This window comes from Eubalaena glacialis, chromosome 4 (genome assembly GCF_028564815.1).
Source record: "Eubalaena glacialis isolate mEubGla1 chromosome 4, mEubGla1.1.hap2.+ XY, whole genome shotgun sequence".
Classification (NCBI taxonomy): domain Eukaryota; kingdom Metazoa; phylum Chordata; class Mammalia; order Artiodactyla; family Balaenidae; genus Eubalaena; species Eubalaena glacialis.
The window spans coordinates 177,456,363-177,479,531 of record NC_083719.1 but is presented as its reverse complement, the minus strand read 5'-3'; the positions used below and the strand labels follow the sequence as shown (position 1 = coordinate 177,479,531).

The following is a 23,169-nucleotide window of genomic DNA, read 5'->3' as shown; positions in this document are numbered from 1 at the left end:
AATTTCATCAGGCCCTGGAGCTGTCCTGAGTTGTCTGGTACCTGACCCTGGGCTGATTCTGGCAGGAGAAGGTTGGCCCTGATTGTAAGAGCCCAATAGTGGAGATGGTTGGGAGTGTGGGCTCTGGATTGGTTGGTTTGCATTTGAAAAGCACATTCACAGGCAAGTTGGTTACTATCTCTAAGAGTTAGCTAGTCCTGACTCCCTCCAGGGTCAACAAGGCCTCCCACATATGTCAAAGCATCAGAATATAGAAAATAATAGACATGGATAATACACCATCCTCCCCCAGATTGGAAGACACCCCAATCCCATATTCCAAGGCAAACAGATTGACCCTGGGTGGTCTCCCCAAACCAACTTCTGTACCCAGGTAGGCACATGCCCTGAGGTTTGGAACTGGCCTAGCCGGGACTTCCAGAGCCTTTCCATGTGGGTTCTGTCTCTTTAGGGGACAGAGAGATTATGGAAAATGTGACTTCACTCCTCTCTTCTCCTGGGGGAGAGGTAATTTCTAAATGAGACCCCTAGACAGGGGCTTGGAAAGGGAAACCATCGATGAAGTTCTGAGCCCTCACATAAATGATTATTAATAGTAGTAATCACCATCCATATATCTTCAGCACAAGGGTTCTTGCCCAAGAAGGAGTCTGTCCCCCAAGGTCACCTAGAAGTATCTGAAAACATTTTGGGTTGTCACAACTGGGGGTGTGGGGGGATGTTACTGGCATCTAATGGGTAGAGGCCAAGGATGCCGGTCAGCACCCTACATTGCACAGGATGGGAGGAAGTCCCAAATGTCAGTAGTACCAAGGCTAAAAAACCCTGCATTAACAGATTAATGTTTTGGGAGTTCTTTCACATTTACTTTATCCTCATGGAAATAAAACAAAGGAGGGAAGTTGGATATTTTTTAACAACTGTGTGGATGCTACATACATATCCCTTTAGCCCTTCCCATATGCATCTGCACAACTTCTATTTGCCAGCACCTGTGTCCCTTTACCTGAGGCTTCCTCTGGTCACCAGTACCACCACCATCACCACCCCCAGACAAAGCAGTCCAGAAGTACCAGTGAATATATGGCAAGAGAAATTTATTTCTCACAGTTCTGGAGGCTGGAGGTCCACAATCAGGGTGCATGCAGGGTTGGTTCCTGGTGAGGACTCTCTTCCTGGCTTGCAGACGGCAGCCTTCTCACTTCTCTCTCACGTAGCAGGGAGAGAGAGAGAGACCAAGTTCTCTGGTGTCTTTTCTTATAAAGGCACTAATCCCCTCATGAGGGCCCCACTGTCATGTCTTCATCTAATCCTAATTCCCTCCCATCTCCAAATACCATCACACAAGGGTTTAGAACTTCAACATATGAATTTAGGCAGTACAACTCAGCCTATAGCAAAATCCCCTTATCACATCAGGGAAGATGGAGTTACAGAAAGATTGTGACTCCTGCAGGGTCACTTTTTCCTAGAACAGGCTGAGAGCCCCTCAATGCAGGGACAGCCCTTTCCTCTTGCAAACAGATGAGACCCTCCCCACCCAGAGACAAGGGCCGAGAAGGGGCCCACACGGCAGGTTCCGGCTCCACAGCTGCATCTCCGAGGGGCCCAAGGTTGAGAGGGGGTTGGCTGTGTGTTTCTCCCTCCCCTTTCAGATCCTGACGGGCGAAGACTGGAATGAGGTCATGTACGACGGCATCAAGTCTCAGGGGGGTGTGCAGGGCGGCATGGTGTTCTCCATCTACTTCATCGTGCTGACGCTCTTTGGGAACTGTATCCTCTGTGTGGGGAAATGGGGACGTGCCCGGGCCTCAGGGAGAGCAGATTGGGGGGCACAAGGGGGGGATTCAGGAGTCCCAGATATCAAGGTCCAAGTGGCGATGCTTTCCCTGACTCCCACGTTTGCAGACACCCTCCTGAACGTGTTCTTGGCCATCGCAGTGGATAATTTGGCCAACGCCCAGGAGCTCACCAAGGTGGAGTTGGTGGGAGAATGTTGCTGTGGCAAAGTTACCACCTGCTCATGGCAGATCAGGACCGTGCCAGGTGGGGGTAGGGGCTAGGGTCAGAGCTTTTGCCCTGGATGCACTGTACCAGGGAGAAAGTGCCTCCTCCCCCACCCCCAAAATAGACTGTCCATAATCAAGTGGATTCTACAGCAAAGGAGGGGGGCTAAGGCAGCAGGGTTTCTACAGGAAACAGATGGCAAACTCCACCAGAGTGCCCATTTATAAGGAGTGGGCAGTGTCAAGGGACTTCCAAGGAATGCGGCAGCCTCTAGGATAGCAGGCACTGTCACCACCCTAAACCCGAAAGGAGGGGACAGATGGAGAATAACCCAGACAAGGTCCTGAGGCTCAGTGTGTGTCCCTGTGAGCTTGGGAGCTGGCTGGATTTCATCACTGAGTGGTAGCAGTAAAGAATTATATGTGCTCATGGTTCCAGGCATTGCTATTATCTCCCTTTTGCGGAAGGGGGAACTGAGGCTCAGAAAGGCAAAATCACTGGCCCCAGATGGGATGATAATGTCCGCTACTATTTAGAGCATCATGCTATACATGTCAGGTGCTCAGCACCGTTCTTGACACACAGGAAGCGCTCAATAAAGGGAGCCTTTGTAAGTCACTTGGCATTAGCAGGCACCTGGACCTAGAGCTCACATTTTACAGAGCTGGTAAAGGGAAGGCTAGGATTCGAACCCAGACTTGGCAAGTTCCAGAACCTAAGTTGTCTACCCACACACCCTGCCAGCTTTCATTTGAGCCCCAGCTGAGCAGGTAATGATAAAAATAAAAATAACAACAACCAGGGAAAATGTGATTGCCCCTCTTGTATGCCAGACACCAGAAAGCATAAGAGGTAGGGAGTTACCGTTATGCTCATTTCACAGATGGGAAAACTGGGGCCCAGAGAGGTTGTGACCTCACCACATATCTAGGAACTGAAAGAGCAGAGGTGTGACCCCTCAAAGAACAGAAAAGAGAGAAGAGTACAGGAAATGAGATCAGAAGGGAATTGGGGGGATGGGTGGTGAGAACCATCCATGTGAGGAGAAGTCCAGTTTTCATTCATGGTCAATGATACTGGATTATCTGGACAAAACCTGGTGCCAGATGCCCCGTAGGGCAGCCTTGGACTCCCTGGGACTCAGGTCCACCTCAGCTAGTCATAGAGGAGGCAATATTGCTTTCAGTAACACAGCTCACACCCCTGGGATAGCCCACAAGCAGAGCGGCTGGGAACGGTTGTACAGGTTGTGCACTGCACGAAGGAAGCTGGGCACCTTTTTGCAATTTGAGGGGAGGGTGTCAGGAACAAAGGCATCTTAGGAGCTAGCAGTCGTCTGACCTAAGCCTTTCGCCAGCAGCCTCATCACATTAAAAGAACGTGTGCAGAATCATTCAGCCTAGGAGGTCCAGGCCTGGGACCTGCCTCAGCTTCACAGCCCCATCCCCAGTGCCTCGAGGTGTTCAGGCCATGTTCAGGGAACTGAACTGAACCGAGCAGACGTTGCCAACCCTCCATCTGCCAGCCTTGGCAGGAGGGAGAGAGACTTTCCTGGGCCCAGCTCTGACTGGGGGAAACGGAAGTCTCCACCACCCCAAGCACACAGCCACAGTCCTGGCCACCATGGAGCTGGCTGGCGTCAGTGCTTCAGGGGCTGTTCCAGCCATGATCTCATCCAGGTTCCAAGACCTCATCCTCAAGGGCCATCATGGGGGAGGAGATACCTCAGGAGGTTGGGAGAAGAGGAAGGAGAAAGCTCATCTCCTGTGACATGTCTTCCAGACCCTCATTCTTTCCTTCATTTATTCCACAAGCATTTCTCAGGCATTTAATATGTGGCAGGGACCCCACTAAGCCCCTTATGTGGTTGGGGTTTTTTTTAATTTTTTTATTGAAGTATAGTTGATTTATAATGTTGTATTAGTTTCTGGTGTACAGCAAAGTGATTCAGTTATACATATATATAATTCTTTTTCATATTTTTTCCATTATAATTTATTACAAGATATTGACTATAGTTCCCTGTGCTATACAGTAGGACCTTATTGTTTATCTATTTTATATATAGTAGTAATAGGTTTTTATCTCATTTAACCCTCACAGAAAACCTAGGAGGCAAATTCTCTGATCCCCATTTTACAGATTTTGTCATTCATTGAAAAGCATTTGGGAATTCCCTGGTGGTCCAGTGGTTAGGACTCGGCACTCCCACTGCCAGGGCCCTGGGTTCGGTCCCTGGTCACGGAACTAAGATCCCACAAGCCACAGCACGGCCAAAAATAAATTAATCAATTAAAATTGAAATTAAAAAAGGAAAAGCCTTTATTGAGCATCTACTGTGAACGGGGTCTAGGAGCCAGGGACATGGCAGGGAACAAAACAGACAAATCCCTGCCCTCGTTGATATTCTAGGGGGAGAGATAGATGAGAAAGAAACTTGTCAGATGGTGGTAAGTGCTAAAGAGAAAAACAAAGTGGGGAAAGTCGAGGAGAGTTGAAATTTTAGATGAAGATTGTGAGGAACAGAGAAGTTAAGAGACTCGTCCAAGGTAAGCAGAAAGTGGAGGATCTGAGATTTGAACCCAGATGGGTCCAGAAGTTGTGCTTCTAATCACATGCAACGCTGGTTAAACTTGAACGTGTTTCAGACTCAACTGGGAGCTTACTGAAAATGCAGATTCCAGGGCCCAGCCCAGGTTCTTCAGGAGACCTGGGAATCTGCATTTGCAGTGTTTCTTAGGCAGGTGGTCCAGGGACTCAGCTCTGAGAAATACTGGGTGTGATGCCAGGAGGAGGGGAGGCCTTGGGAGAGCAGGGTGGCCAGCCGGGTCCCACCCCTGTGTTGTCACTGACAGAGAGTGTCCTGATCTGACCATTTCTGAGGTGGTAAGGTTGCTTCTTGCCCCAGACAGCTCAGCACAGTGGGAGAGGTGCCCTGCCACCGCATGACCTTTTTTATTGGCGGGTTCATCTCTGGCCATTTCTTTCTTGTTGCTTTTTCTTTGCTTTTTCTTTGTTGGCTTTTCTGTTTTACGAATGAGGCCCTGCATGAAGGCTGAAGAAGGATTTAAAGCCCCAAAACGTCTTTTTCTGTGTGTATTTTTAAAACATCTTCCCCCATCCTCCTCCTCTCTGAACCTAACTGGCTGAGAATATAAGATCCTCTCCTACTTCCCCTTCTGGAGGCTGTTGGCAGTGCATGGGATGGGCTGTGGGATGCCAGATTTTTCTGCACGTGGGGGCTTGTCAGTGTTCTTTAAAAGTCTTGGTTCAGAGAGCTTAAATGGCCCAGGAAGTAGAGTGAGAGGAAAATCTTTGCATTAATTTCCAGCTCATTGAGACAGGGTACAGAAAAATTTCCATTGTGGGAAGGGAAGGGAGTCTTTCTCCTTTTCTTCTGACTGTGTGTTAAAACAGGGTTAATAATGAGCTAGATAGTGAGCCTGTACATAAAGGGGATAGCAGTATACTCAACTGACGGGCGTCCTTTCCAATCACTGGGCCTCCGCTCTGTTTGGCTGACACCCAGGCCACACCTGTTTGTAAATATCTGAAATGTTGCCCCTGGTTAACAATAGGGTCAGAGGTCAGGCCCCAAGGTCCAGTTCATGTTTTGTGAACAGGGATCACATGTGACTTTTAGGATGAACAAGAAGAAGAAGAGGCAGCCAACCAGAAACTCGCCCTCCAGAAAGCCAAGGAGGTGGCAGAAGTGAGCCCTCTGTCTGCAGCCAACATGTCCATAGCTGTGTAAGTGCCCCCAACTCCGGTATGCTCTCCGGGCTCCTCAACCTTTGCACCCTCCCAGTCAAGGATTTGGGGGGCAGGGAGCAGTCCCTGACTGGGTTGAGCTTTAGGAAGAGGTGCTTCTGCCCTCCCACCCACTTCCACTCAAGAAATAATTAATAAGCAGGTACTATGTGCCGGGCACTGTTCTAGCTGCTGGGAATACAGCGTTAACAAGAGGTTGAGGTTTATAGGGAGGGCTAGAGGTGGTGAGAGTTATGATTTTAAGTAAAGTTGTCAGGGAAGGTCTCACTGAGAAGGTGACAAAGCCTGAAGAAGGTGAGGGAGGAGCTCTGGGGGGGTCTGAGTGAAGAGCATCGCAGGCAATGGGAACAGCGTGTACGAAGGCCCTAAGGCAGGAACATGCCTGGTGTGTTTAGGGAACATGAAGGAGGCCAGTGTGACTGAAGTAGAGTGAGTGAGGGGGGCGAGTAGGGGGAGGTGAGGGCAGAGAGGTGATGAGCAGATCAGGCAGGGCCTTGTGGGCTGTAGGGAGGACTTAGAATTTTGCTCTGAGCCAGGTGGGAGACATGGAGGGTTCTTGAGCTGAGGAGGGATAGGGAGGGACTCAGGTGCTCACAGGTACCCTTTGGATGCTATCAGGGGAGCAAGGGCAGGAGCCAGGAGACCAGGTTGGAGAAGACTGCATTGTTCCCTGCAAAAGAGATAGTGGGGGCTGGATCAGGGTGGTGACTGAACAGGTCATGGATGTAGCTGAATTCTAGACAGATCATGAAGGCAGAGTGGACAGAATTTGCTGGTGGATCAGAGGTGTTAAGGTGGTAAGAGTTAAGGTGTCTTGATTAAAGATTCGTTAACACAGATATTCTGAATTGCACCTTTGTTGGGTGGTCCTGGGATTTTGCGTACTGTGGGGCGGTGCATAATGGGACAATGGGGAGGGGGCTTTCTTTCTCAAAGTGCAAGGAGATGGCTGTGGAAGGGGAGCCCAGGAAGGTACATGCTCAGGCAGGCAAGCCTATAGAAGTTGATGGTCTGTATAAAACTATCAATACACATAGAACCCCTGGAAAAATCTGTGTGCTCCAGGCAGGGCTTCAGCCCAGCCAGCACTCCCAGCCATGACCCCACTGGTGTTTTGCACCGGTGGATAGATAGGTACTGTCCCAAGACTCCCAAGCGCTCATGTCAGCGCTTCCAGAACCTGCCCCAGGTCAGTGTCCATTATGATTGGCTGTCTCAGAGGTTAAAATATTTTGAACATCAGGACAGCCCCCAGAGGCCATGTGCTAAAATTTGAAGAGGAATAGAGAGGTCAGTGGGGACATACACCTGGGCTGAGACCCCCATTAGACCGAAATGCCCAGCCAGGCCAGGATACCTTACTGGAACAAGACGCCCATCTGGGCCAAGACGCCTGTAAGGATGAGACATCCGGCCAGGTTGAGTTTTCCACACAGGTTGAAACACCTAGTTAGGCAGGGATACCCAGCCAGGCCATGATACCCACTTTGGTCAAGATGCCCATCTGGGCCAAGGTACCCACCTGGGCGGAAATGCCCACCTGGGGCAAGACACCCGCCAGGGTGGAGATGCCCACCTGGGCTGAGACGCCTGTTAGCCCGAGAGGTCCATGCAGGCCACGGTGCCCAGCAGTGCCCTAACCCCTGCGCCCTTCCGTTGCAGGAAGGAACAACAGAAGAATCAGAAGCCCGCCAAGTCCGTGTGGGAGCAGCGGACAAGCGAGATGCGGAAGCAGAACCTGCTGGCCAGCCGGGAGGCGCTGTACAACGAGATGGACCCGGACGAGCGCTGGAAGGCCTCCTACGCCCGGCACCTGCGGCCCGACATGAAGACCCACCTGGACCGGCCGCTGGTGGTCGATCCCCAGGAGAACCGCAACAACAACACCAATAAGAGCCGGGCGGCCGAGCCCACGGTGGACCAGCGCCTCGGGCAGCAGCGAGCCGAGGACTTCCTGAGAAAACAGGCCCGCTACCACGACCGGGCCCGGGACCCCTGCGGCTCCGTGGGCCTGGACACCCGGAGGCCCTGGGCGGGCAGCCAGGAGGCCGAGCTGAGCCGGGAGGGGCCTTACGGCCGCGAGTCGGACAACCACGCCCGGGAGAGCGGCCTGGAGCAGCCGGGGTTCTGGGAGGGCGAGGCGGAGCGGGGCAAAGTCTGCGACCCGCACCGGAGGCACGCCCACCGGCAGGGGTGCAGCCGGGAGAGCCGCAGCGGGTCCCCGCGCACGGGGGCCGACGGGGAGCCCCGCAGGCACCGGGCGCACCGCAGGCCGGGCGACGAGGGCCCAGAAGACAAGGCCGATCGCAGGTCCCGGCACCGCGAGGGCAGCCGGCCGGCCCGGGGCGGCGAAGGCGAGGGCCCAGACGGCGGCGAGCGGAGGAGGCGGCACCGGCTTGGCCCTCCGCCCGCCTACGACGGGGACGCACGCAGGGAGGACAAGGAGCGCAGGCACCGGAGGAGGAAGTAAGTGGAAGCGATGACCATAGTAGAAATGATAAGATGAGGCAAAGTGGCACCTCTGGATACCTGGTACTCTCCTGAGCCACTTATTTCAGCTTCTTGACAGCCCCCTCATTGTCATGGCCCCGTTTCACAGATGGGGAAACTGAGAGTTGGAGCTGATTTGCCCAAGGTAACACATCTAATAAGTGGCCTTGAACCCAGGTCATCTGGCGCGCCAGAAGCTGCAAACTATCAAGCCCTTGTACGTCTCAGGGAAACTCTACAAGAACTTTCCCCCAGAATTATACAGCTCTTCCATGTGCTTGCTGTGTGGCCTTTGGCAGGGACTTCATGTCTCTGGGCCTCAGTTTTCACAATCTGTAAAATGGAGATAGTGGGGTCTAATTTGGTCATTGCTCGAATTAAATGATGTAATATATGCAAAGGGCCTGAAAGAGCAGCTGACACATAATAAGTGCTTGGGAAATTTAGACCCTTTTTAGCTGTTATTGAGTCAATCATTTTTCACCTGATGCTATTCTTGGGGGGTTTGAAAAGCCACTCTGGGCCCTCAGAATTGAATGAAGAGCAGGGTTCAAGGCTTTTGGCAGCAACTTCCAGGCCAGCACCTCACCCAGTCAGAAACGACACCCTGTTTTTCATAACAATATTTTGTAACACTCCTTAGAAAATCCTACGGTGACTGTACATTTAGGAGCCCAAACAACTTACATGTGTTCTTTCATTAATTAACGTCCTCTTAGTCTTCTTTTTTTTTTTTAATTTTTATTGGAGTATAGTTGATCTCTTATTCTTCTTTTATTATATATCACCCGCCACTAGGGCATCCTTTTGATTTTTTTTTCTTTTTTTAAAAAAACCCTCTTGTAAGTTTTTTGTGTTTTCTTTTTTCGGCATTAGGTATTCTTTTTTTTTCTTCCACTTTTACTGAGGTATAATTGACGGGCAGCACAGTATAAGTGTAAGGGGTACAACATAATGATTTCATTTACATACATCAGCACCATATTAATTTTTAATGATGTGTTTAAATGCTTCTGTTACATGCCATATGCACTAAGCTAGCACTTCTCAAAATTGAATGGGGGGGGTGCACGAATCCCCAGGGATCTTGTGAAAATACAGATTCTAATTCAGTAGGTCTCAGGTGCAGCCTGAGGTTCTGCATTTCTAAGGAGCCAGTGCTGGTCCAGGGACCACACTTTGAGTAATGAGACCCTAGAAGACAGAGTGAAGCAATTCTGATGCAGACACCTATACACAAAATCACCATGAATGAGACAGGTACAAATGCCAGCTGACTCAGGATGCAGGCTACTCGAATAACATGAGGGAGTTACCATCAGTGTTGAGATGTTCCAAAATGGTGAAGTTCCGTACGAAATAGAGTCTACTCTTCCTTTAATTTGTCCAGTACTTGCATTCTGGGAAGATGTGATGTATATTTAAAACATGCAAAAAATACTTTATGCTGATACATAAAGCAGAGTTAGGTTGAAACAAAAGACCCAGATCATTACAAGCAGAGTTTTCACCTGTGTGAGGGACATTAGAGAGTCATGAAGGAGAAAGGATAATTCTTCCTCGGTGGGACTGCCCTGCACATGGTAAGATACTTATATACCTGCCTCCCATTTCCTAAATGCCCACAATGCCCCCAATTATTATGGCATTAGGTCTCCACATAGCTCCGCAACAGCCCCCTGAAAACCATTGTTTCTGAGAAGGGAATAGTGTTCTAGGCTAAGAACAGCATGTGTAAAGGCCCTAAGGTAGAACGGCAGGAGGCCAGTTTGCCATTTGGAGGGTGAGGAGAGAGTGGCAGACAAAGAAATTGAAGGGAGTGTAATAGGTCAGCAGAGCCTTGAGTCCTCCCAGGGAAATGGGAGGCCACTGAAGGGATTTTATGTGGAATAAAGTGTTTAGCACAGGACTCCATAATTAAGAACCAGTGGATCACTGGTGCTATTTTTTTTTTTTTTTTTTGCCATGCCACGTGGCATGCTGGATCTTAGTTCCCCGACCAGGGATCCAACCCCTCTCAGTGGAAGTGAGGAATCCTAACCACTGGACCACCAGGCAAGTCTCCTGGTGCTATTATTTTAATACTACTAATATTACCGTTGTTATCATCCTTGTATTATATCTACTCCTATCGTTGAAGGAGGAAGGATGACAGGGACAGAAAGGCAGCACAGCCTGGTAGTGAAGGGCAAGGATTCTGGAGCCAGAGGTCACACTGCTGCCCCATCACTTCCCAGCTGTGTGACTTGCAGCCTGTCACTTCCTCTCTCTGGGCCTCCGTTTCCCCATCTGTAAAGTGGGAATAAGAATGCTACCTACCTCCTAGGGTAGGTATAAGGTTCAAATGAGTTAATACATGCAAAATGCTTTAAATGGTGCCTGGCTTATAATAGGTATGCAGTAAGTATTAGCTATTATTAGTATGAATATTATTATTATTCAGTACTCAGTAAATGTTAACTATTTTTCACAGTAGCAGTAGTCATAAGCATTCGATAAGTTTTAGCTATTACTATTATTATTATCATTATTACTATTAAGACACTTGCATCATAGACTAAAAAACAAAACTTTAGATGCATAGCCTTTTGTTTGTCCACTCAAACTCCTTTCTACAGATGGGGAAACTGAGGCCCAGAGAGGGAAAGAGATTTCCCGAAGGGCAGCCAGCCAGCTGATAGCAGTAGTGTGATAAGAACCCAGCTTTCCTGAATTCCTCAGGTGGCCCCTGCTCCCCCTCCTCTCCAGAGGAACAAAGTACCTCCCCCACTTCCACCCCCAAATCTGCACCAGGAGGGTACTGCTCACTCCTTTATTAATAGATGTGTCGAACGCCCTGGCCAGGAGAGGCATTATTCATTTGGCTGATAAAAAGGTTCTCATTGGAAATAAAACTTCATGAAGATTTGGGCACTTTTAGAGAAAAAAATCCAAGACAAACATGCGCCGTGTGGCGCAGCCAAAAAAATAAAATAAGAATGGCGAAGATAAAATTTTATTCAAGAACGTAACATACTAAAAAGACATTTCAGTTCTGTATTATGACAAAGGCAGTGGCCCTTAACAGGCCTGCCTCACACATTTCTCCTCTTGTCCTTCCTTAGGCCTCTCCCCAGACACACACTGTGTTTTGATTCTCCAGAGCATTGATAATAAATAGAATTGTTTTCTTTCTATTTCCCCTGTCTTCCCCCACCATTTCTACCTTAATCTCTTCCACTTCAGTTTTCCCAGGTTTACATGTCCCCCACCCCCAAAGCTTTCACTGGCTCACCCTAGTTAAAAAGGGGGTAGAGCACACTCTGTTTTGTATCGTTAAACAGTCACTAACCCCTGATCTCCCACACCAGGTGGCTGAGCCCAGTGTCACCCCAGGGGCACCAAAGTGAGGATGGAGCTTTCTCTGACTCCCAGTAAAAAATCTGTGGATTGCAGGGCATCCACCACTCCCTGATAGCTGGGCAGTGCCTCCTGCTAGATTTGACTGAGCAACGGGACCTTTTGCAAGACCTGCACCACCCTAGAATTAATATCTCGGCTATTTGCATACTAGTTCCACCTGCTTTCATCACCAAGACAACCTACTCCCCAAAAGGGGCAATAAGAGAGATACTGGACTTCCGAGCCTCACAGTTTATCCAGCATGGGGTGGAGAGGAGAGGCTTCATCCCTTAATACCCTGATTCTTAACAGCACCCCCAATTTGCCTTAGCCAGTCTCAGCACCTCCATTCCACGCACACCAAGTCATCCATTGCCCCATTTTCTTCACTGAGTGGTGCTGTAGCTTAAGATCTCTAGGGCCAGAGTCCAACTCAGCCCTTTCCCAGCTGCATAACAACGGGCAAGTGCCTTTGCCTCTCTGGGCATCATCTTCTTCGTCTGTAAAATGGGCCTGATCCTAATAGCACCTCAGATGGTGATTGCTGTGGGGACTAAATGAGTTAACATGTGCAGGTCCTAAGGATAGTGGGGACACAAGCAGCATCCTCTGAATTTAGGGACCTGAGCATGCCCCAGGCAAGATGTCCATAGCCCTTGGCAGAGGGATGCTGAAGTGATTAGCTGGCAAAGGGATGCAGTGCAGGACAGGCATTATGCAATCAGCTGCCTATTCCGGGCAGATGATGGCAGATCCCCAAGAGGGAAGGGGGAAGGGGCCTGACTTCAAAGTTTTCTGCCGCTTTTGAGTTCTCCTCGGAGACACTTGGAAATAAAACTTCCTGGAGATGGACACTAGGCCTCTGCAGGCTGAGCTTGTTAAAACTGCACTGCGAACAGAGCCAGCAGAAGAAACAAAAGCAAGACAAAACAAAGACCCTCAGATCCCCTTTCCATCCGAACAAGGGGCTCTTGGTCCATGTGTGAGGCTGTCCCTCTAACAAAACGTACGCCGTGATCTCAACTGCTGTGTTATTTAGTACGGTCTCTCTAGATGGTGACCAAAAGATTCAGATTCTCTTTGAAATGATAACTTCACTGAGCCTGCTTTTTGGTAGAGCTCTACTTAAAAGAATATACAAAATGATGAGAAAATATTCCCAGTCAGCTTTTCATCTGATGTACACGTGCAAAATACATTCACCCCGTCTCAACATCCCCAAAAGTCTTACCCCATCATCAGCTCAAAAATTCCAAATCTCATCATCTAACTCCAGTATTGGTAAGACTCTAGGTATGATCCATTTGGGGGCAAAATTTTCTTCCATCGGTGGACCTGAAAACTAGAAAACAGATTATCTGCTTCCAAAACACAAAGGTGGGACAAGCACAAAAATAGACATTCCTATTCCAAAAGGGGGAAGTTGGAAGGAATAAAACGTCTCTGGTCCCCAGCAAGTTCTAAATCCAACAGAGCAAATTCCATTAGGTTTCCAGGCCTGCGAGCAATGCTCTAGCTCTCAGCTCATTCACACATTTATTCTTCACAGGAACTCAGCGAGATTATCATCCCCATGTTATGGGTGAGAAACAGGCTGAGTAAATCACCGGTGGTCACATAGCAAATAAGTTCAGGATCTTCACTTTAGTCTCCATGTTATAGAGAAGGTTCTACTACTATTATCCCCAATTTAAAGATGAGCAAACTGGGACTTCCCTGGTGGCGCAGTGGATAAGACTCCACATTCCCAATGCAGGGAGCCTGCGTTCAATCCCTGGTCAGGGAGCTAGATGCCCACATGCATGCTGCAACTAAGAGTTCACATGCCACAACTAAGAGTTCACATGCCACAACTAAGGAGCCTGCCTGCTGCAACTAAGACCAGGTGCAACCAAATAAATAAATAAATATTTTTTTAAAAATTGAACAAACTCTGCTAAGATTTAAAAAATAAATAAATAAAGATGAAGAAACTGAGGCTCAGGGAGGTTAATCAAGCTACAGAGGATCCCACAGCTAGTAAGTGGCATTGGTGAGACTCAAACCCAGGTCAGTCTGTCAATGTAGGACCTGCTCACGTGACTGAGAAGTGAGGAATTCGCCTGGACCTGCCCTTCTCCCTTTGCGGCCTCAGGGACACAAGCCTGAAAATAAATTACCTCATCTCTCTTCTGCTTGCTAAAAACACCATGGACTTTTTGCAAGTTAAAATGCAAAAATAAAACAAGAAAGAGGGTACTGGTGGCTTAGCCAGTGGAAGGGCCTCCAGGGGAGGCCAGCTTTTTCTTTTTTTTTTTAATTATTATTATTTTTTATTTGAAGTATAGTTGATTTACAGAGGCCAGCTTATTTTAAATTTTTAAGTGTTAGGTAGATTTAGGGTTACAGATTGGGCCTCAGGAAGCAAGCCTATGCTGTCCAGGGGCTTTGGTTGGTTCCTGCGGTTGTACCTAATCTCCTGGGTGTTCGATGAATGGATACAATCTGAAGGCTGTCTTTTGCTCACATCTGGTCTCTTGAGTGAGTGCGTGATGGCGACAGCCTGACAAAGCCATTTTCTTTTTTTAATTTTTATATATTTATTTATTTATTTGGTTGCAGCAGGGAGGCTCCTTAGTTGTGGCACATGGGCTCCTTAGTTGCGGCAGGCGGGCTCCTTAGTTGCGGCTCGTGGGTTCCTTATTTATGGCATGCGAACTCTTAGTTGCAGCATGCATGTGGGATCTAGTTCCCTGACCAGGGATTGAACCCAGGCCCCCTGCATTGGGAGTGCGGAGTCTTATCCACTGCGCCACCAGGTAAGTCCCACAAAACCATTTTCTACTATGCCTAACTCATCCTCTCCGGACCTCAGTTTCCTCAACTGTGTAATGGGAGCATTAACAATTCAGGCGTCATAAGACTGTCCCAGAAGTTAATGAGTCAAAATAGAAGAGAGGCTGGCTCACACTATTGGAGGTTGCAGTGAGTGCCAAGGATTCCCTGCACCCAGCAGCTGTGGGCTGAGCCTCCTGGGAGATCTCAAACTGCTTAGTAAGAGAGCTGCAGTGTCAGGTGGGGGTTAGTATGGGTGCTGGAGCCATGTGGTCTGGGTCCAAACTGCCTCTGCCAGCAACTGACTGTGTGGCCTTGGGCAAGGCCCTTCGTGTTTCTGGGCCTTGGTTTTCTCATCTGTAAAAAGGGAATAACAGTACTACCCACTCCCTGTGGTTATTCTAAGGATTAGATGAGCTGACGTGTCAAGGCTGGCACACAGCAAGTACTCAATATGTGTGAGCTCTTATGAGGAGGTGTGGAGGGCATGGGATACAGAATTGGGGGGTGCCTTTAAGAAGAGCCAGAGGGGTAAGTCTTGGACTGCAGAGCCCTCTGGAGAGAGGAGTCGTTGAGATTATAAACTACAGATGTCCTGGGGTTTCCGGGAAACAGACTTTGCCAGGGCCAGTGCCCAGGGATGGGGGAAGAATGGGGCCTCTTATCTGAGGATCGAGGGTCCAGAAGAGGTGTCTGAAGGCAAACAGAACAAACTGGGCGTCAGGTCCACACAGATCCATGCACAGGCAGGCAGAGCTGGGACCAGCCGAAGACATAGAGTGAGCAGGGCCTGTAGCCACCCTCACCAGAGCCAGGGCTCCTGGGGGTCTCTGACAAGCTGGCGGTGAGTGTGCAGATGGGAGAAGGCAGGGGTTGATGGCAAGTCTAGGCCTGTGGGACTTCTCCTGGGCCTCAGTGTCCTTATCTGAAAAATGGGGACACTCATTTATCATTTGACAAGAAGTGACCAGGCATTTGCCATGTGCCAGGCCCTGTTCTGGGCACTGAAATCACAGCTGTGAACAAGACATACAAAAATAAACCCCTTGCCTTGCGGAACTGATGTCTCAGTGGGCATTGAGGTCGGAAAAGCTAAGCAAGGACCTTTAACTTTTTCCTCTCCTTCTCCAAATGCACTGAGCACTCAGACTCTTCTTCTCATGTCTATCTGCATGGTGTTAATTATTTGAGTCACTGAGGCACCAAACCCCTACCCACCTCATCTCTCCCACTCTCCACCTTCAGCCATACCAGCCTTCTGAAACTCAACAAGCTTATCCCCACCTCATGGCCTTTGCACTGGCTGTTCCCTCTGCCTGGAATGCTTTGCCCACCACACTTGTATCCCTGTGAGAAATTACCTTGTTCATTTACCGGCTGTGTAGCCTTGGCAAGAGACTTAACCTCTCTGAGCTTCAGTTTTCTCATCTGTAAAATGGTGCTAGTAATTATCCCTCTTAGGGCTAAGGACGAAGGGGTTATTACAAGGCAAGTGTGTTACTGAAATGTTTGCTGTTATTATTTCTATTGTTATTTTTTATTATGGTAATGTACATATATTACCTGCTTTCGCTAACTGGAATATTGGGAAGGGGCATACTTACTACAAGCATTTAAAGCCACGAGGCAGGGAACTCCCTGGCATTCCAGTGGTTAGGACTCCACGCTTTCACTGCCGAGGGCCGGGGTTCAATCCCTGGTCAGGGAACTAAGATCCCACAAGCCACATGGCGTGGCCAAAAAACAAAACAAAAAGATAAATCCATGAGGCAGTTCACCCCTAAAGAGATGATGTCCCTGTGTCTGCTTTAGCCACTCCTGGAAACATTGTGTGTCCCCGTCCTGCCTCAGAGCTAATGGGAGACACATAGGCAGGGTCAGGAAGGTTTGGGTTGGAGACATGCGGGCTCTGGCAGAAAGTTCTTTTCCCTTCTGATTTCTCCATGAAGGAGTAGCCTCATCTCTTAGGAAGCAGCCCTCCTGGCAGGAGAAGCACCACACTGAAACCTGGGAGGGTGGGCACTTACACTCCCACGGGGTCTTGATCCCTAACAAGAACGGACCAGGCACCGGAGAGTTTCAGGACACGGCCCCTCGACCGCCAACTTGTACCTCGAGTGGTGGAATCTTAGGCAGGATCTGGAGACATTCCCTCTATGTTCTAACTCACTTATGGGTTCTTTTTCATTGGCCTGCCTGCCACAGAGAGAACCAGGGCTCCGGGGTCCCCGTGTCGGGCCCCAACCTGTCAACCACCCGGCCGATCCAGCAGGACCTGGGCCGCCAAGACCCACCCCTGGCCGAGGATATTGACAACATGAAGAACAACAAGCTCGCCACCGCGGAGTCAGCAAGTCCCCACGACAGCCTCGGCCATGCCGGCCTGCCCCAGAGCCCGGCCAAGATGGTGAACAGCACCGACCCCAGCCCCACGCCTGCCCCACCTGCCATGGCCACCAACCCCCAGCATGCTTCCAGCCGCCGGACACCCAACAACCCGGGGAACCCGTCCAACCCCGGCCCCCCCAAGACCCCCGAGAACAGCCTTATCGTCACCAACCCCAGCAGCACCCAGACCACCTCAGCTAAGACTGCCAGGAAACCCGACCACACCACGGTGGACATCCCCCCAGCCTGCCCGCGCCCCCTCAACCACACCGTCGTCCAAGGTATGAGCTCCAATCTCACACATGAGCCAGCCTCCTGGGCTCAATCCCCAGAGGCTCAGTTGGGTGACTCTGGACAGTGGCTCCATCTCTCTGGCCTCAGTTGCTTCATCTGGAAAATGGGTAGAGACATAGTTCCTGCCCCCACAGGGCTGCTGGGAGAATTAAATGAGATAATATGCATACGATGCCTGGCAAGTACACAATAGGTTAGCAACATTTCCTGCATCCCAAATTCCCACAGGGGAGCCAGGGAGCCACCATATTTGAGGAGTCAACGGATTCCTCTGATGGAAATCTGGGGGAGTCAGATGATTCTTTAGGCCAGCGCTGTCCAAAAGAAATGTGACACAGGCCACCTATGTAATTTTAAACTTTCTAGGGGAATTCCCTGGTGGTCCAGCGGTTAGGACTACATGCTTCCACTGCAGGGGGCATGGATTCGATCCCTGGTTGGCGATCTAAGATCCCGCAAGCCGAGTGGTGCAGCCAAAATTATTTATTTATTTATTTATTTATTAAACTTTCTAGTAGCCATGTTAAAAGAAAGAAAGAAGGGACGAAAGGAGAAAAGGAGGGAGGAAAGAGGGAGGAAGGAAGGAGTGATTTTAAAAATAAAGAAGAAATAGGTGAATTGAACTTTAATAGTTAAATCGTATTTAACCCAAAATACTATTGATCTGTATCCAAAGTGTTAACATGTCAATGTGGCATCAATACCTTTTAAATTATTAATGAGCTACCTTAAATTCTTTTTCTCATACTCAGTCTTGGAAATCTGGCTTGTTTTTACACTGCATGCCGCAGTTTGGACTAGCCACGTTTCAAATGCTGGACAGTGCAGGTCTAGGACCTTGAGGGATTGGCTGTTTTTGCCCCCCCCCCACCAAACTCCCCCTTGTAAGATTATGATCTGAGAAGCACCAGGAATTTGGAAATTACCCCGAGCTTATTATTTTTAAGATGATAATGGTAGCCCAGTTCTATGCAAAAGCTGTCCATGAGTTTGCTCTATAAATGCTTGCCACAGTCCTACAAGGTGGATCTTGTCATTGTGCCCATTTCACAGATGAAAAAACTGAGGCTCAGCAAGGCTCAGCCTGTCCACGGACCCATAGAGTAGCTAGGCTACAGGATCAATGCTCAGGAGGATGGTGCCTCACCCCACTCAGGAGAGGGGTGTTAATGGGGGAAAACCCTGCAGTTTGACTCTGGGAGGGGCTCAGTATTCTCATCTGTAAAGTGGGGCTCTTGGCCACCCTGCCTGTCTCCAAGTGACAATATAAAGGTCATCATAGTCTGGGGGGTAGGTCTATGTTAGTTTCCCGTGAGGGTCCCAGCAGACTCAAGGCTGTAGAGTGGTTGAGAGCAAGCACTCTGGGGCCAGGCTACCCGGGTTCAAATCCCAGCTTTGCCACATCCCAGCCATGTGACCTTAAGCAAGCCACTTTACCTCTCTGTGCCTCAGTTTCCTCATCTGTAAAGTGGGGATCATAAAGTACCAACCTCATAGGGTCAGGTGAGGATTAAATGGCATAATAGGGTGCCTGGCACATAGTAGGCACTTTGGGTCAGCTGCTTATTGCCTGCTCTGGAGAGTAGGCAGGAGACCAGAGGTTTGCGGGAAATCGTGGCGGGAGCCCTGTGTTGCTTCTTTTCCCAACAGTGAACAAAAACGCCAACCCAGACCCACTGCCAAAAAAGGAGGAAGAGAAGAAAGAGGAGGAGGAAGACGACCCCGGGGAAGACGGCCCCAAGCCCATGCCCCCCTACAGCTCCATGTTTATCCTCTCTACGACCAACCCGTGAGTATGGCCCATGGCCAGGGCAGGGGGCCCAGGGCTCCCAATGGGGCAGTGGAAGTCAGGACAGAGGGCAGACCCAGACAAAGGGTAGTGGGGGAGAGTTGCCTCTAAGACCATGAGTCCATAGGAGACCTTTGAGCAAATTAAAAAATGATGTCCCTTTCTTAAGTCATAGAAGATAGAAACTTATCATAAAGTACTGATTTTGTTGGAAAAGACCCCCTCCTGCCACCAACTAAAAACCACTGTCATAAATATCCACATCTACACTGTCTGTGATGTGAGAGGTGTCCCTTAGAAATGGCTGCCTTGTGCAGTGCACAACCTGTACAATTGTACATGGCAGCCCTGGTCCCTGAGCTCTGCTCTACAAGGATTTGAATTCTGGGTGGATGGTCTCTGAGTTCATGGTCCTCTGTCTTGGGCATCCTTGAGGAGGCTGGATTATTTAGGGGAGAAATTTATCGCATGTATGTCTTGGTGGCTCAGAGGTTGTTTTAGAATTGCATTTTTCCAAAGGGTATTTTTTGAAACCCTCGTCCCTCAAAATGCTTCTTGGCAAAGAAGAATCATGTCCAATAAGCTGCAGGGGAAACTGCTTTCTCTAACCTGCCTCTTGGAGACTCACCCTGTGCATTTACTTTTTTATGTGGTTGACATTATCTATTTTAATAAAGAAATTCTTATGTGGCACTTAGCAACAGGCACTATTCTGAATACTTTACAAATAAAATAATTTACAAATTACAAATAAAAAAATTTTCTCATAATAACCCTATAGGGGTTGGTACTTTGCTTATCCCCATTGGACAGATGAAGAAACTGAGGTCCAGAGAGGTGAAGTCACCTGCCCAAAGTCAAACAGCAAGCAAGTGGGAGAGCCCAGACAGACTGACTCCAGCATCCTTGTTCTTAGCCACTCAGCCCTGCAGCCATTCACACAATCTCATGACATATTTATCATTATTAGCTCCACTTGAGGTTAATTATTTCATTATTATCTCATTAGCATATTGAAGGCTCTGATAAGGCCTGCAATTCATAATTTAAGTAACTAACTTTTTGGAGCCCCTACCATGTACCAGGCATATATTAACTCCTTTGATCCTCACATTCTTGTGAGTTAGGCACTGTTGTTATGGTCACTTTACCGATGAGGGCACTGAGGTACAATAACTTGCCTAAGGTCACTCAACTAATTGAAAAAAAAAAAGGAAATCTACTTAACCCAGAATTTCCCAATTTTGTTTGACCATGTGACATTTTATGCATAAAAAGCTTTTCATCTTCTACAGAATCAAGGACAATATTTCTTAAACTCAGCCTATGAGTTAAGATGTTCCAAGAGGGTGGTTTGGAAGTGATGGGAACTTATAAACAGAGACATGGATATCTTCCCTCGCTGAGGGCTCCCCTGCCCCAAGAGGGTCCCCAGATGAAGGAGCTTGTTACTCTGTTGGGTGTGGGACCTTGGGAGTTAGAGATCTCAGATAGTGGTAGGTGACATAAGGAGATTACAGAGGAAGGGGCTCGATAGCCTGTGGTCTGAGTGGACCTCTGCACGCCTACCTGTCCGCAACAGCCTTCGCCGCCTGTGCCATTACATCCTGAACCTGCGCTACTTTGAGATGTGCATCCTCATGGTCATCGCCATGAGCAGCATCGCCCTGGCAGCTGAGGACCCCGTGCAGCCCAACGCACCGCGAAACAATGTGAGTCCCACCCAGCAGGTTCCTTCCAGCCCAGCTACTCTGTCATGGGCCACTTTCTCCTGCATCATAAAAGCTGATAGCTAGGGTGGAATAAATGTTGGGGGCACCCCTGGGCACAGCCCTTGTGGCCACTGGTTGGGAGGGGAAGCTCTGATTCTCTTCTTGAGGAAGGATGTTCCTTGCGACTGTGGTTCTGTGTGCCTGGTGGGGAAGAGGTGGCCAAGAGGGGCTGAAAATTGCTGGAATCCCTGGTGGGGGGAGTGAGTCTGGCAGGATGTGGAGGTGCACAAGCTCTGCATGGAGTGGGGGGGGTACTGAGACAGGGGGTGCTCCAGAGGCATCTCCTCTGCAGTCAGGTCTCACCAAATGGAATTTTTGGTTTTGATGTGAAGCTTTGAAAGAAAGGATTATTTTGACTCAGGGGCACCTCCTAAACTTTGAGCTTTTGGGAGAGCTAAAAAGCTCTCCGTTTGGGGGCCCAAGGTCTGCTAACAGCCCCTGTCAGTTGAGCACTTGCTGTGTCCCAGGCACAACCCCAGGTGCTTGGGGTATCCCCATTGGACAGATGAGGAAACTGAGGCTCAGGGAGGTTTAGTGACCTGCCCAGGGTCACACAGCAGAATTCCAATTCTGCCCCCACTAGATCTCCCGCTGCTTCCCTCAACTGTCTCCATTTATCAAACACCTGCTGTGCGCATGTCCCCCCTTAAGTCCTGCCATGCAGGAATGAGTGTGTGCCGTGGTTGAGAGGGGAAACCAAGGCACCAGCAGGCCAGGGCATGACAGAGGCTGGACTGGTGGCAGCGCCTTCTTCCCCAACTCCTTCCTCTACCCCCATCACCCCCTACACGAGCCATCTTCCTCTGGGAGTCAGGCCCTGCCGCCCTCGCTAAGCAGGCTAGGAGCCTTGGCGAGGCTGGCAAGTCCCATAAATCAAGCCCGTCCTCAGCTTACTTTGCACTTTCCCTTCCTTCACAGGCCTGGCAGGCCCCCTGGGGACCCGATGGGGGAGATGGAAGGAAATAATTAGAACAAGCCTCCTGGAGGAAACTGGTACCAGGGCAGGGCTGAGGCTGTACTCTGTTATCTCCTGCTGCCTGGTTTCAACTAGGGACCCAGGGAGCCAGGCTTGGGGAAGGGGCGTCCCAAGAGGGGTCAGCAAACCCCCTGCTGACTCTAGGAGACTGGAGCAGGCTTTGTCTCTGGCAGGGAGGGGATGGGCATGGGGGCTCCAGGGGGACCGCTGCAGCTCCTGGGGCTGTAGAGAACCCTGGCAGGGCTCAGACCAGCCCCTGTGGAGCGTTTGCAGAGCTCTGGTTCCCCTGCCCCATCCCCACTGCTCCATCTCACAGTTGAAACCTCTCTCCTCAAAGCCCTCCCTCTTCTGGACTTCCCTGGCTGTCCAGTGGTTAAGACTCCACACTTCCACTGCAGGGGGCACGGGTTTGATCCCTGGTTGGGGAACTGAGATCCCACATGCCGCGCGGCCAAAAAAATAATAATAATTTTTTTCTTAAAAGCCCTCTCTCTTCAAGAGCATGGTAAGGCAGCTGATACCCCAGGCCCCCTCCCGAGTTCTTTTTATTAGCTGATCTAGAACAGGCCTCAGAAAAGTGCCCAGAACACGTATGATCCATTCATTTATCGAGTGCACTCCCCCATGTAAGCACCACCCAAGCCAAGACGTAGAACAAAACTGAGCGTGACCACAGGCACCTCTTTGATCGCCCCCATCCCTTCCCTCTGGAGCCGGGTTCACAAGTGGGAACAAGGTCTTCAGACATGTTTGGGTGTTGTGAGTTGGGACAGGTGGAGGGTTGCTACTGGCATCGAGAGGGTGGGGACCAGGGACACTGTTCATCGCCCTGCAGCGCACAGGGCAGCCTCACCACAGAGAATGACCTGACCCGTATTGTCAACAGTGCTTGAAAAACCCTACCTTAGAGGTATCAAAATCCCCACTTCTGGAAGGAGCGTTTCTTAGCTGCTCTGATTTTCCCACCTGTACATGCATCCTTAAACACTAGAATTTTTTTGCCTGTTTCTAACACTGAACAGATGGGATAAATTCTGTGCATCTCTCTGTCACCCAAAATCGTGTCCACCATGACATGAGCATGTATTGATGCTGGTAGTGAGAGTCATTCTTTTCCGTTGCTGTTTAATATTCCACTCCATGCCATAATTTGTTTATGCATCTTCCATTTGACACACATTTGGATTGTCTGCAGTTTAGAATGCTGTCACAGCATCCCCTACCCCCAACATGGGGCCCCTGGGCTTGACTTTCTCCAGGGTCTAAAATCAGAAATGGAGTTTCTGGATCATACGTAGAATTTACATGTGGTTGGCCTCAAAGATGCAGCCAGAATGTTTACTCGCACCAGCAACGTACAAGGCTCCCACTGCTTCACAGTCTTGCCCACACTTGGTGCTGTCAGCTCTTTCATTTAGCCAACCTGGTGGGTGTGGAATCTCATTGGGAATTTGATTTGCATTTCCCTGTGATAAATGAGACTGAGA

At 49.4% G+C, this 23,169-nt stretch overlaps 1 protein-coding gene across 3 annotated transcripts in view; it reads left to right on the top strand.

Annotated features, from left to right (window-relative positions):
* CACNA1A (calcium voltage-gated channel subunit alpha1 A) overlaps positions 1–23,169 on the top strand; it is a 235,705-nt gene that overhangs the window by 150,637 nt on the left and 61,899 nt on the right. For 2 of the 3 annotated variants that reach the window (XM_061188732.1, XM_061188733.1), the window contains exons 16-22: positions 1,656–1,773; positions 1,909–1,976; positions 5,651–5,757; positions 7,441–8,244; positions 16,669–17,132; positions 18,796–18,934; positions 20,517–20,646. In XM_061188732.1, coding sequence (XP_061044715.1) covers positions 1,656–1,773; positions 1,909–1,976; positions 5,651–5,757; positions 7,441–8,244; positions 16,669–17,132; positions 18,796–18,934; positions 20,517–20,646 — 1,830 coding nt within the window. Of the gene's footprint in view, positions 1–1,655; positions 1,774–1,908; positions 1,986–5,650; positions 5,758–7,440; positions 8,245–16,668; positions 17,133–18,795; positions 18,935–20,516; positions 20,647–23,169 lie in introns of all 3 variants that reach the window. The other variant, XM_061188734.1, reaches the window with a different exon arrangement.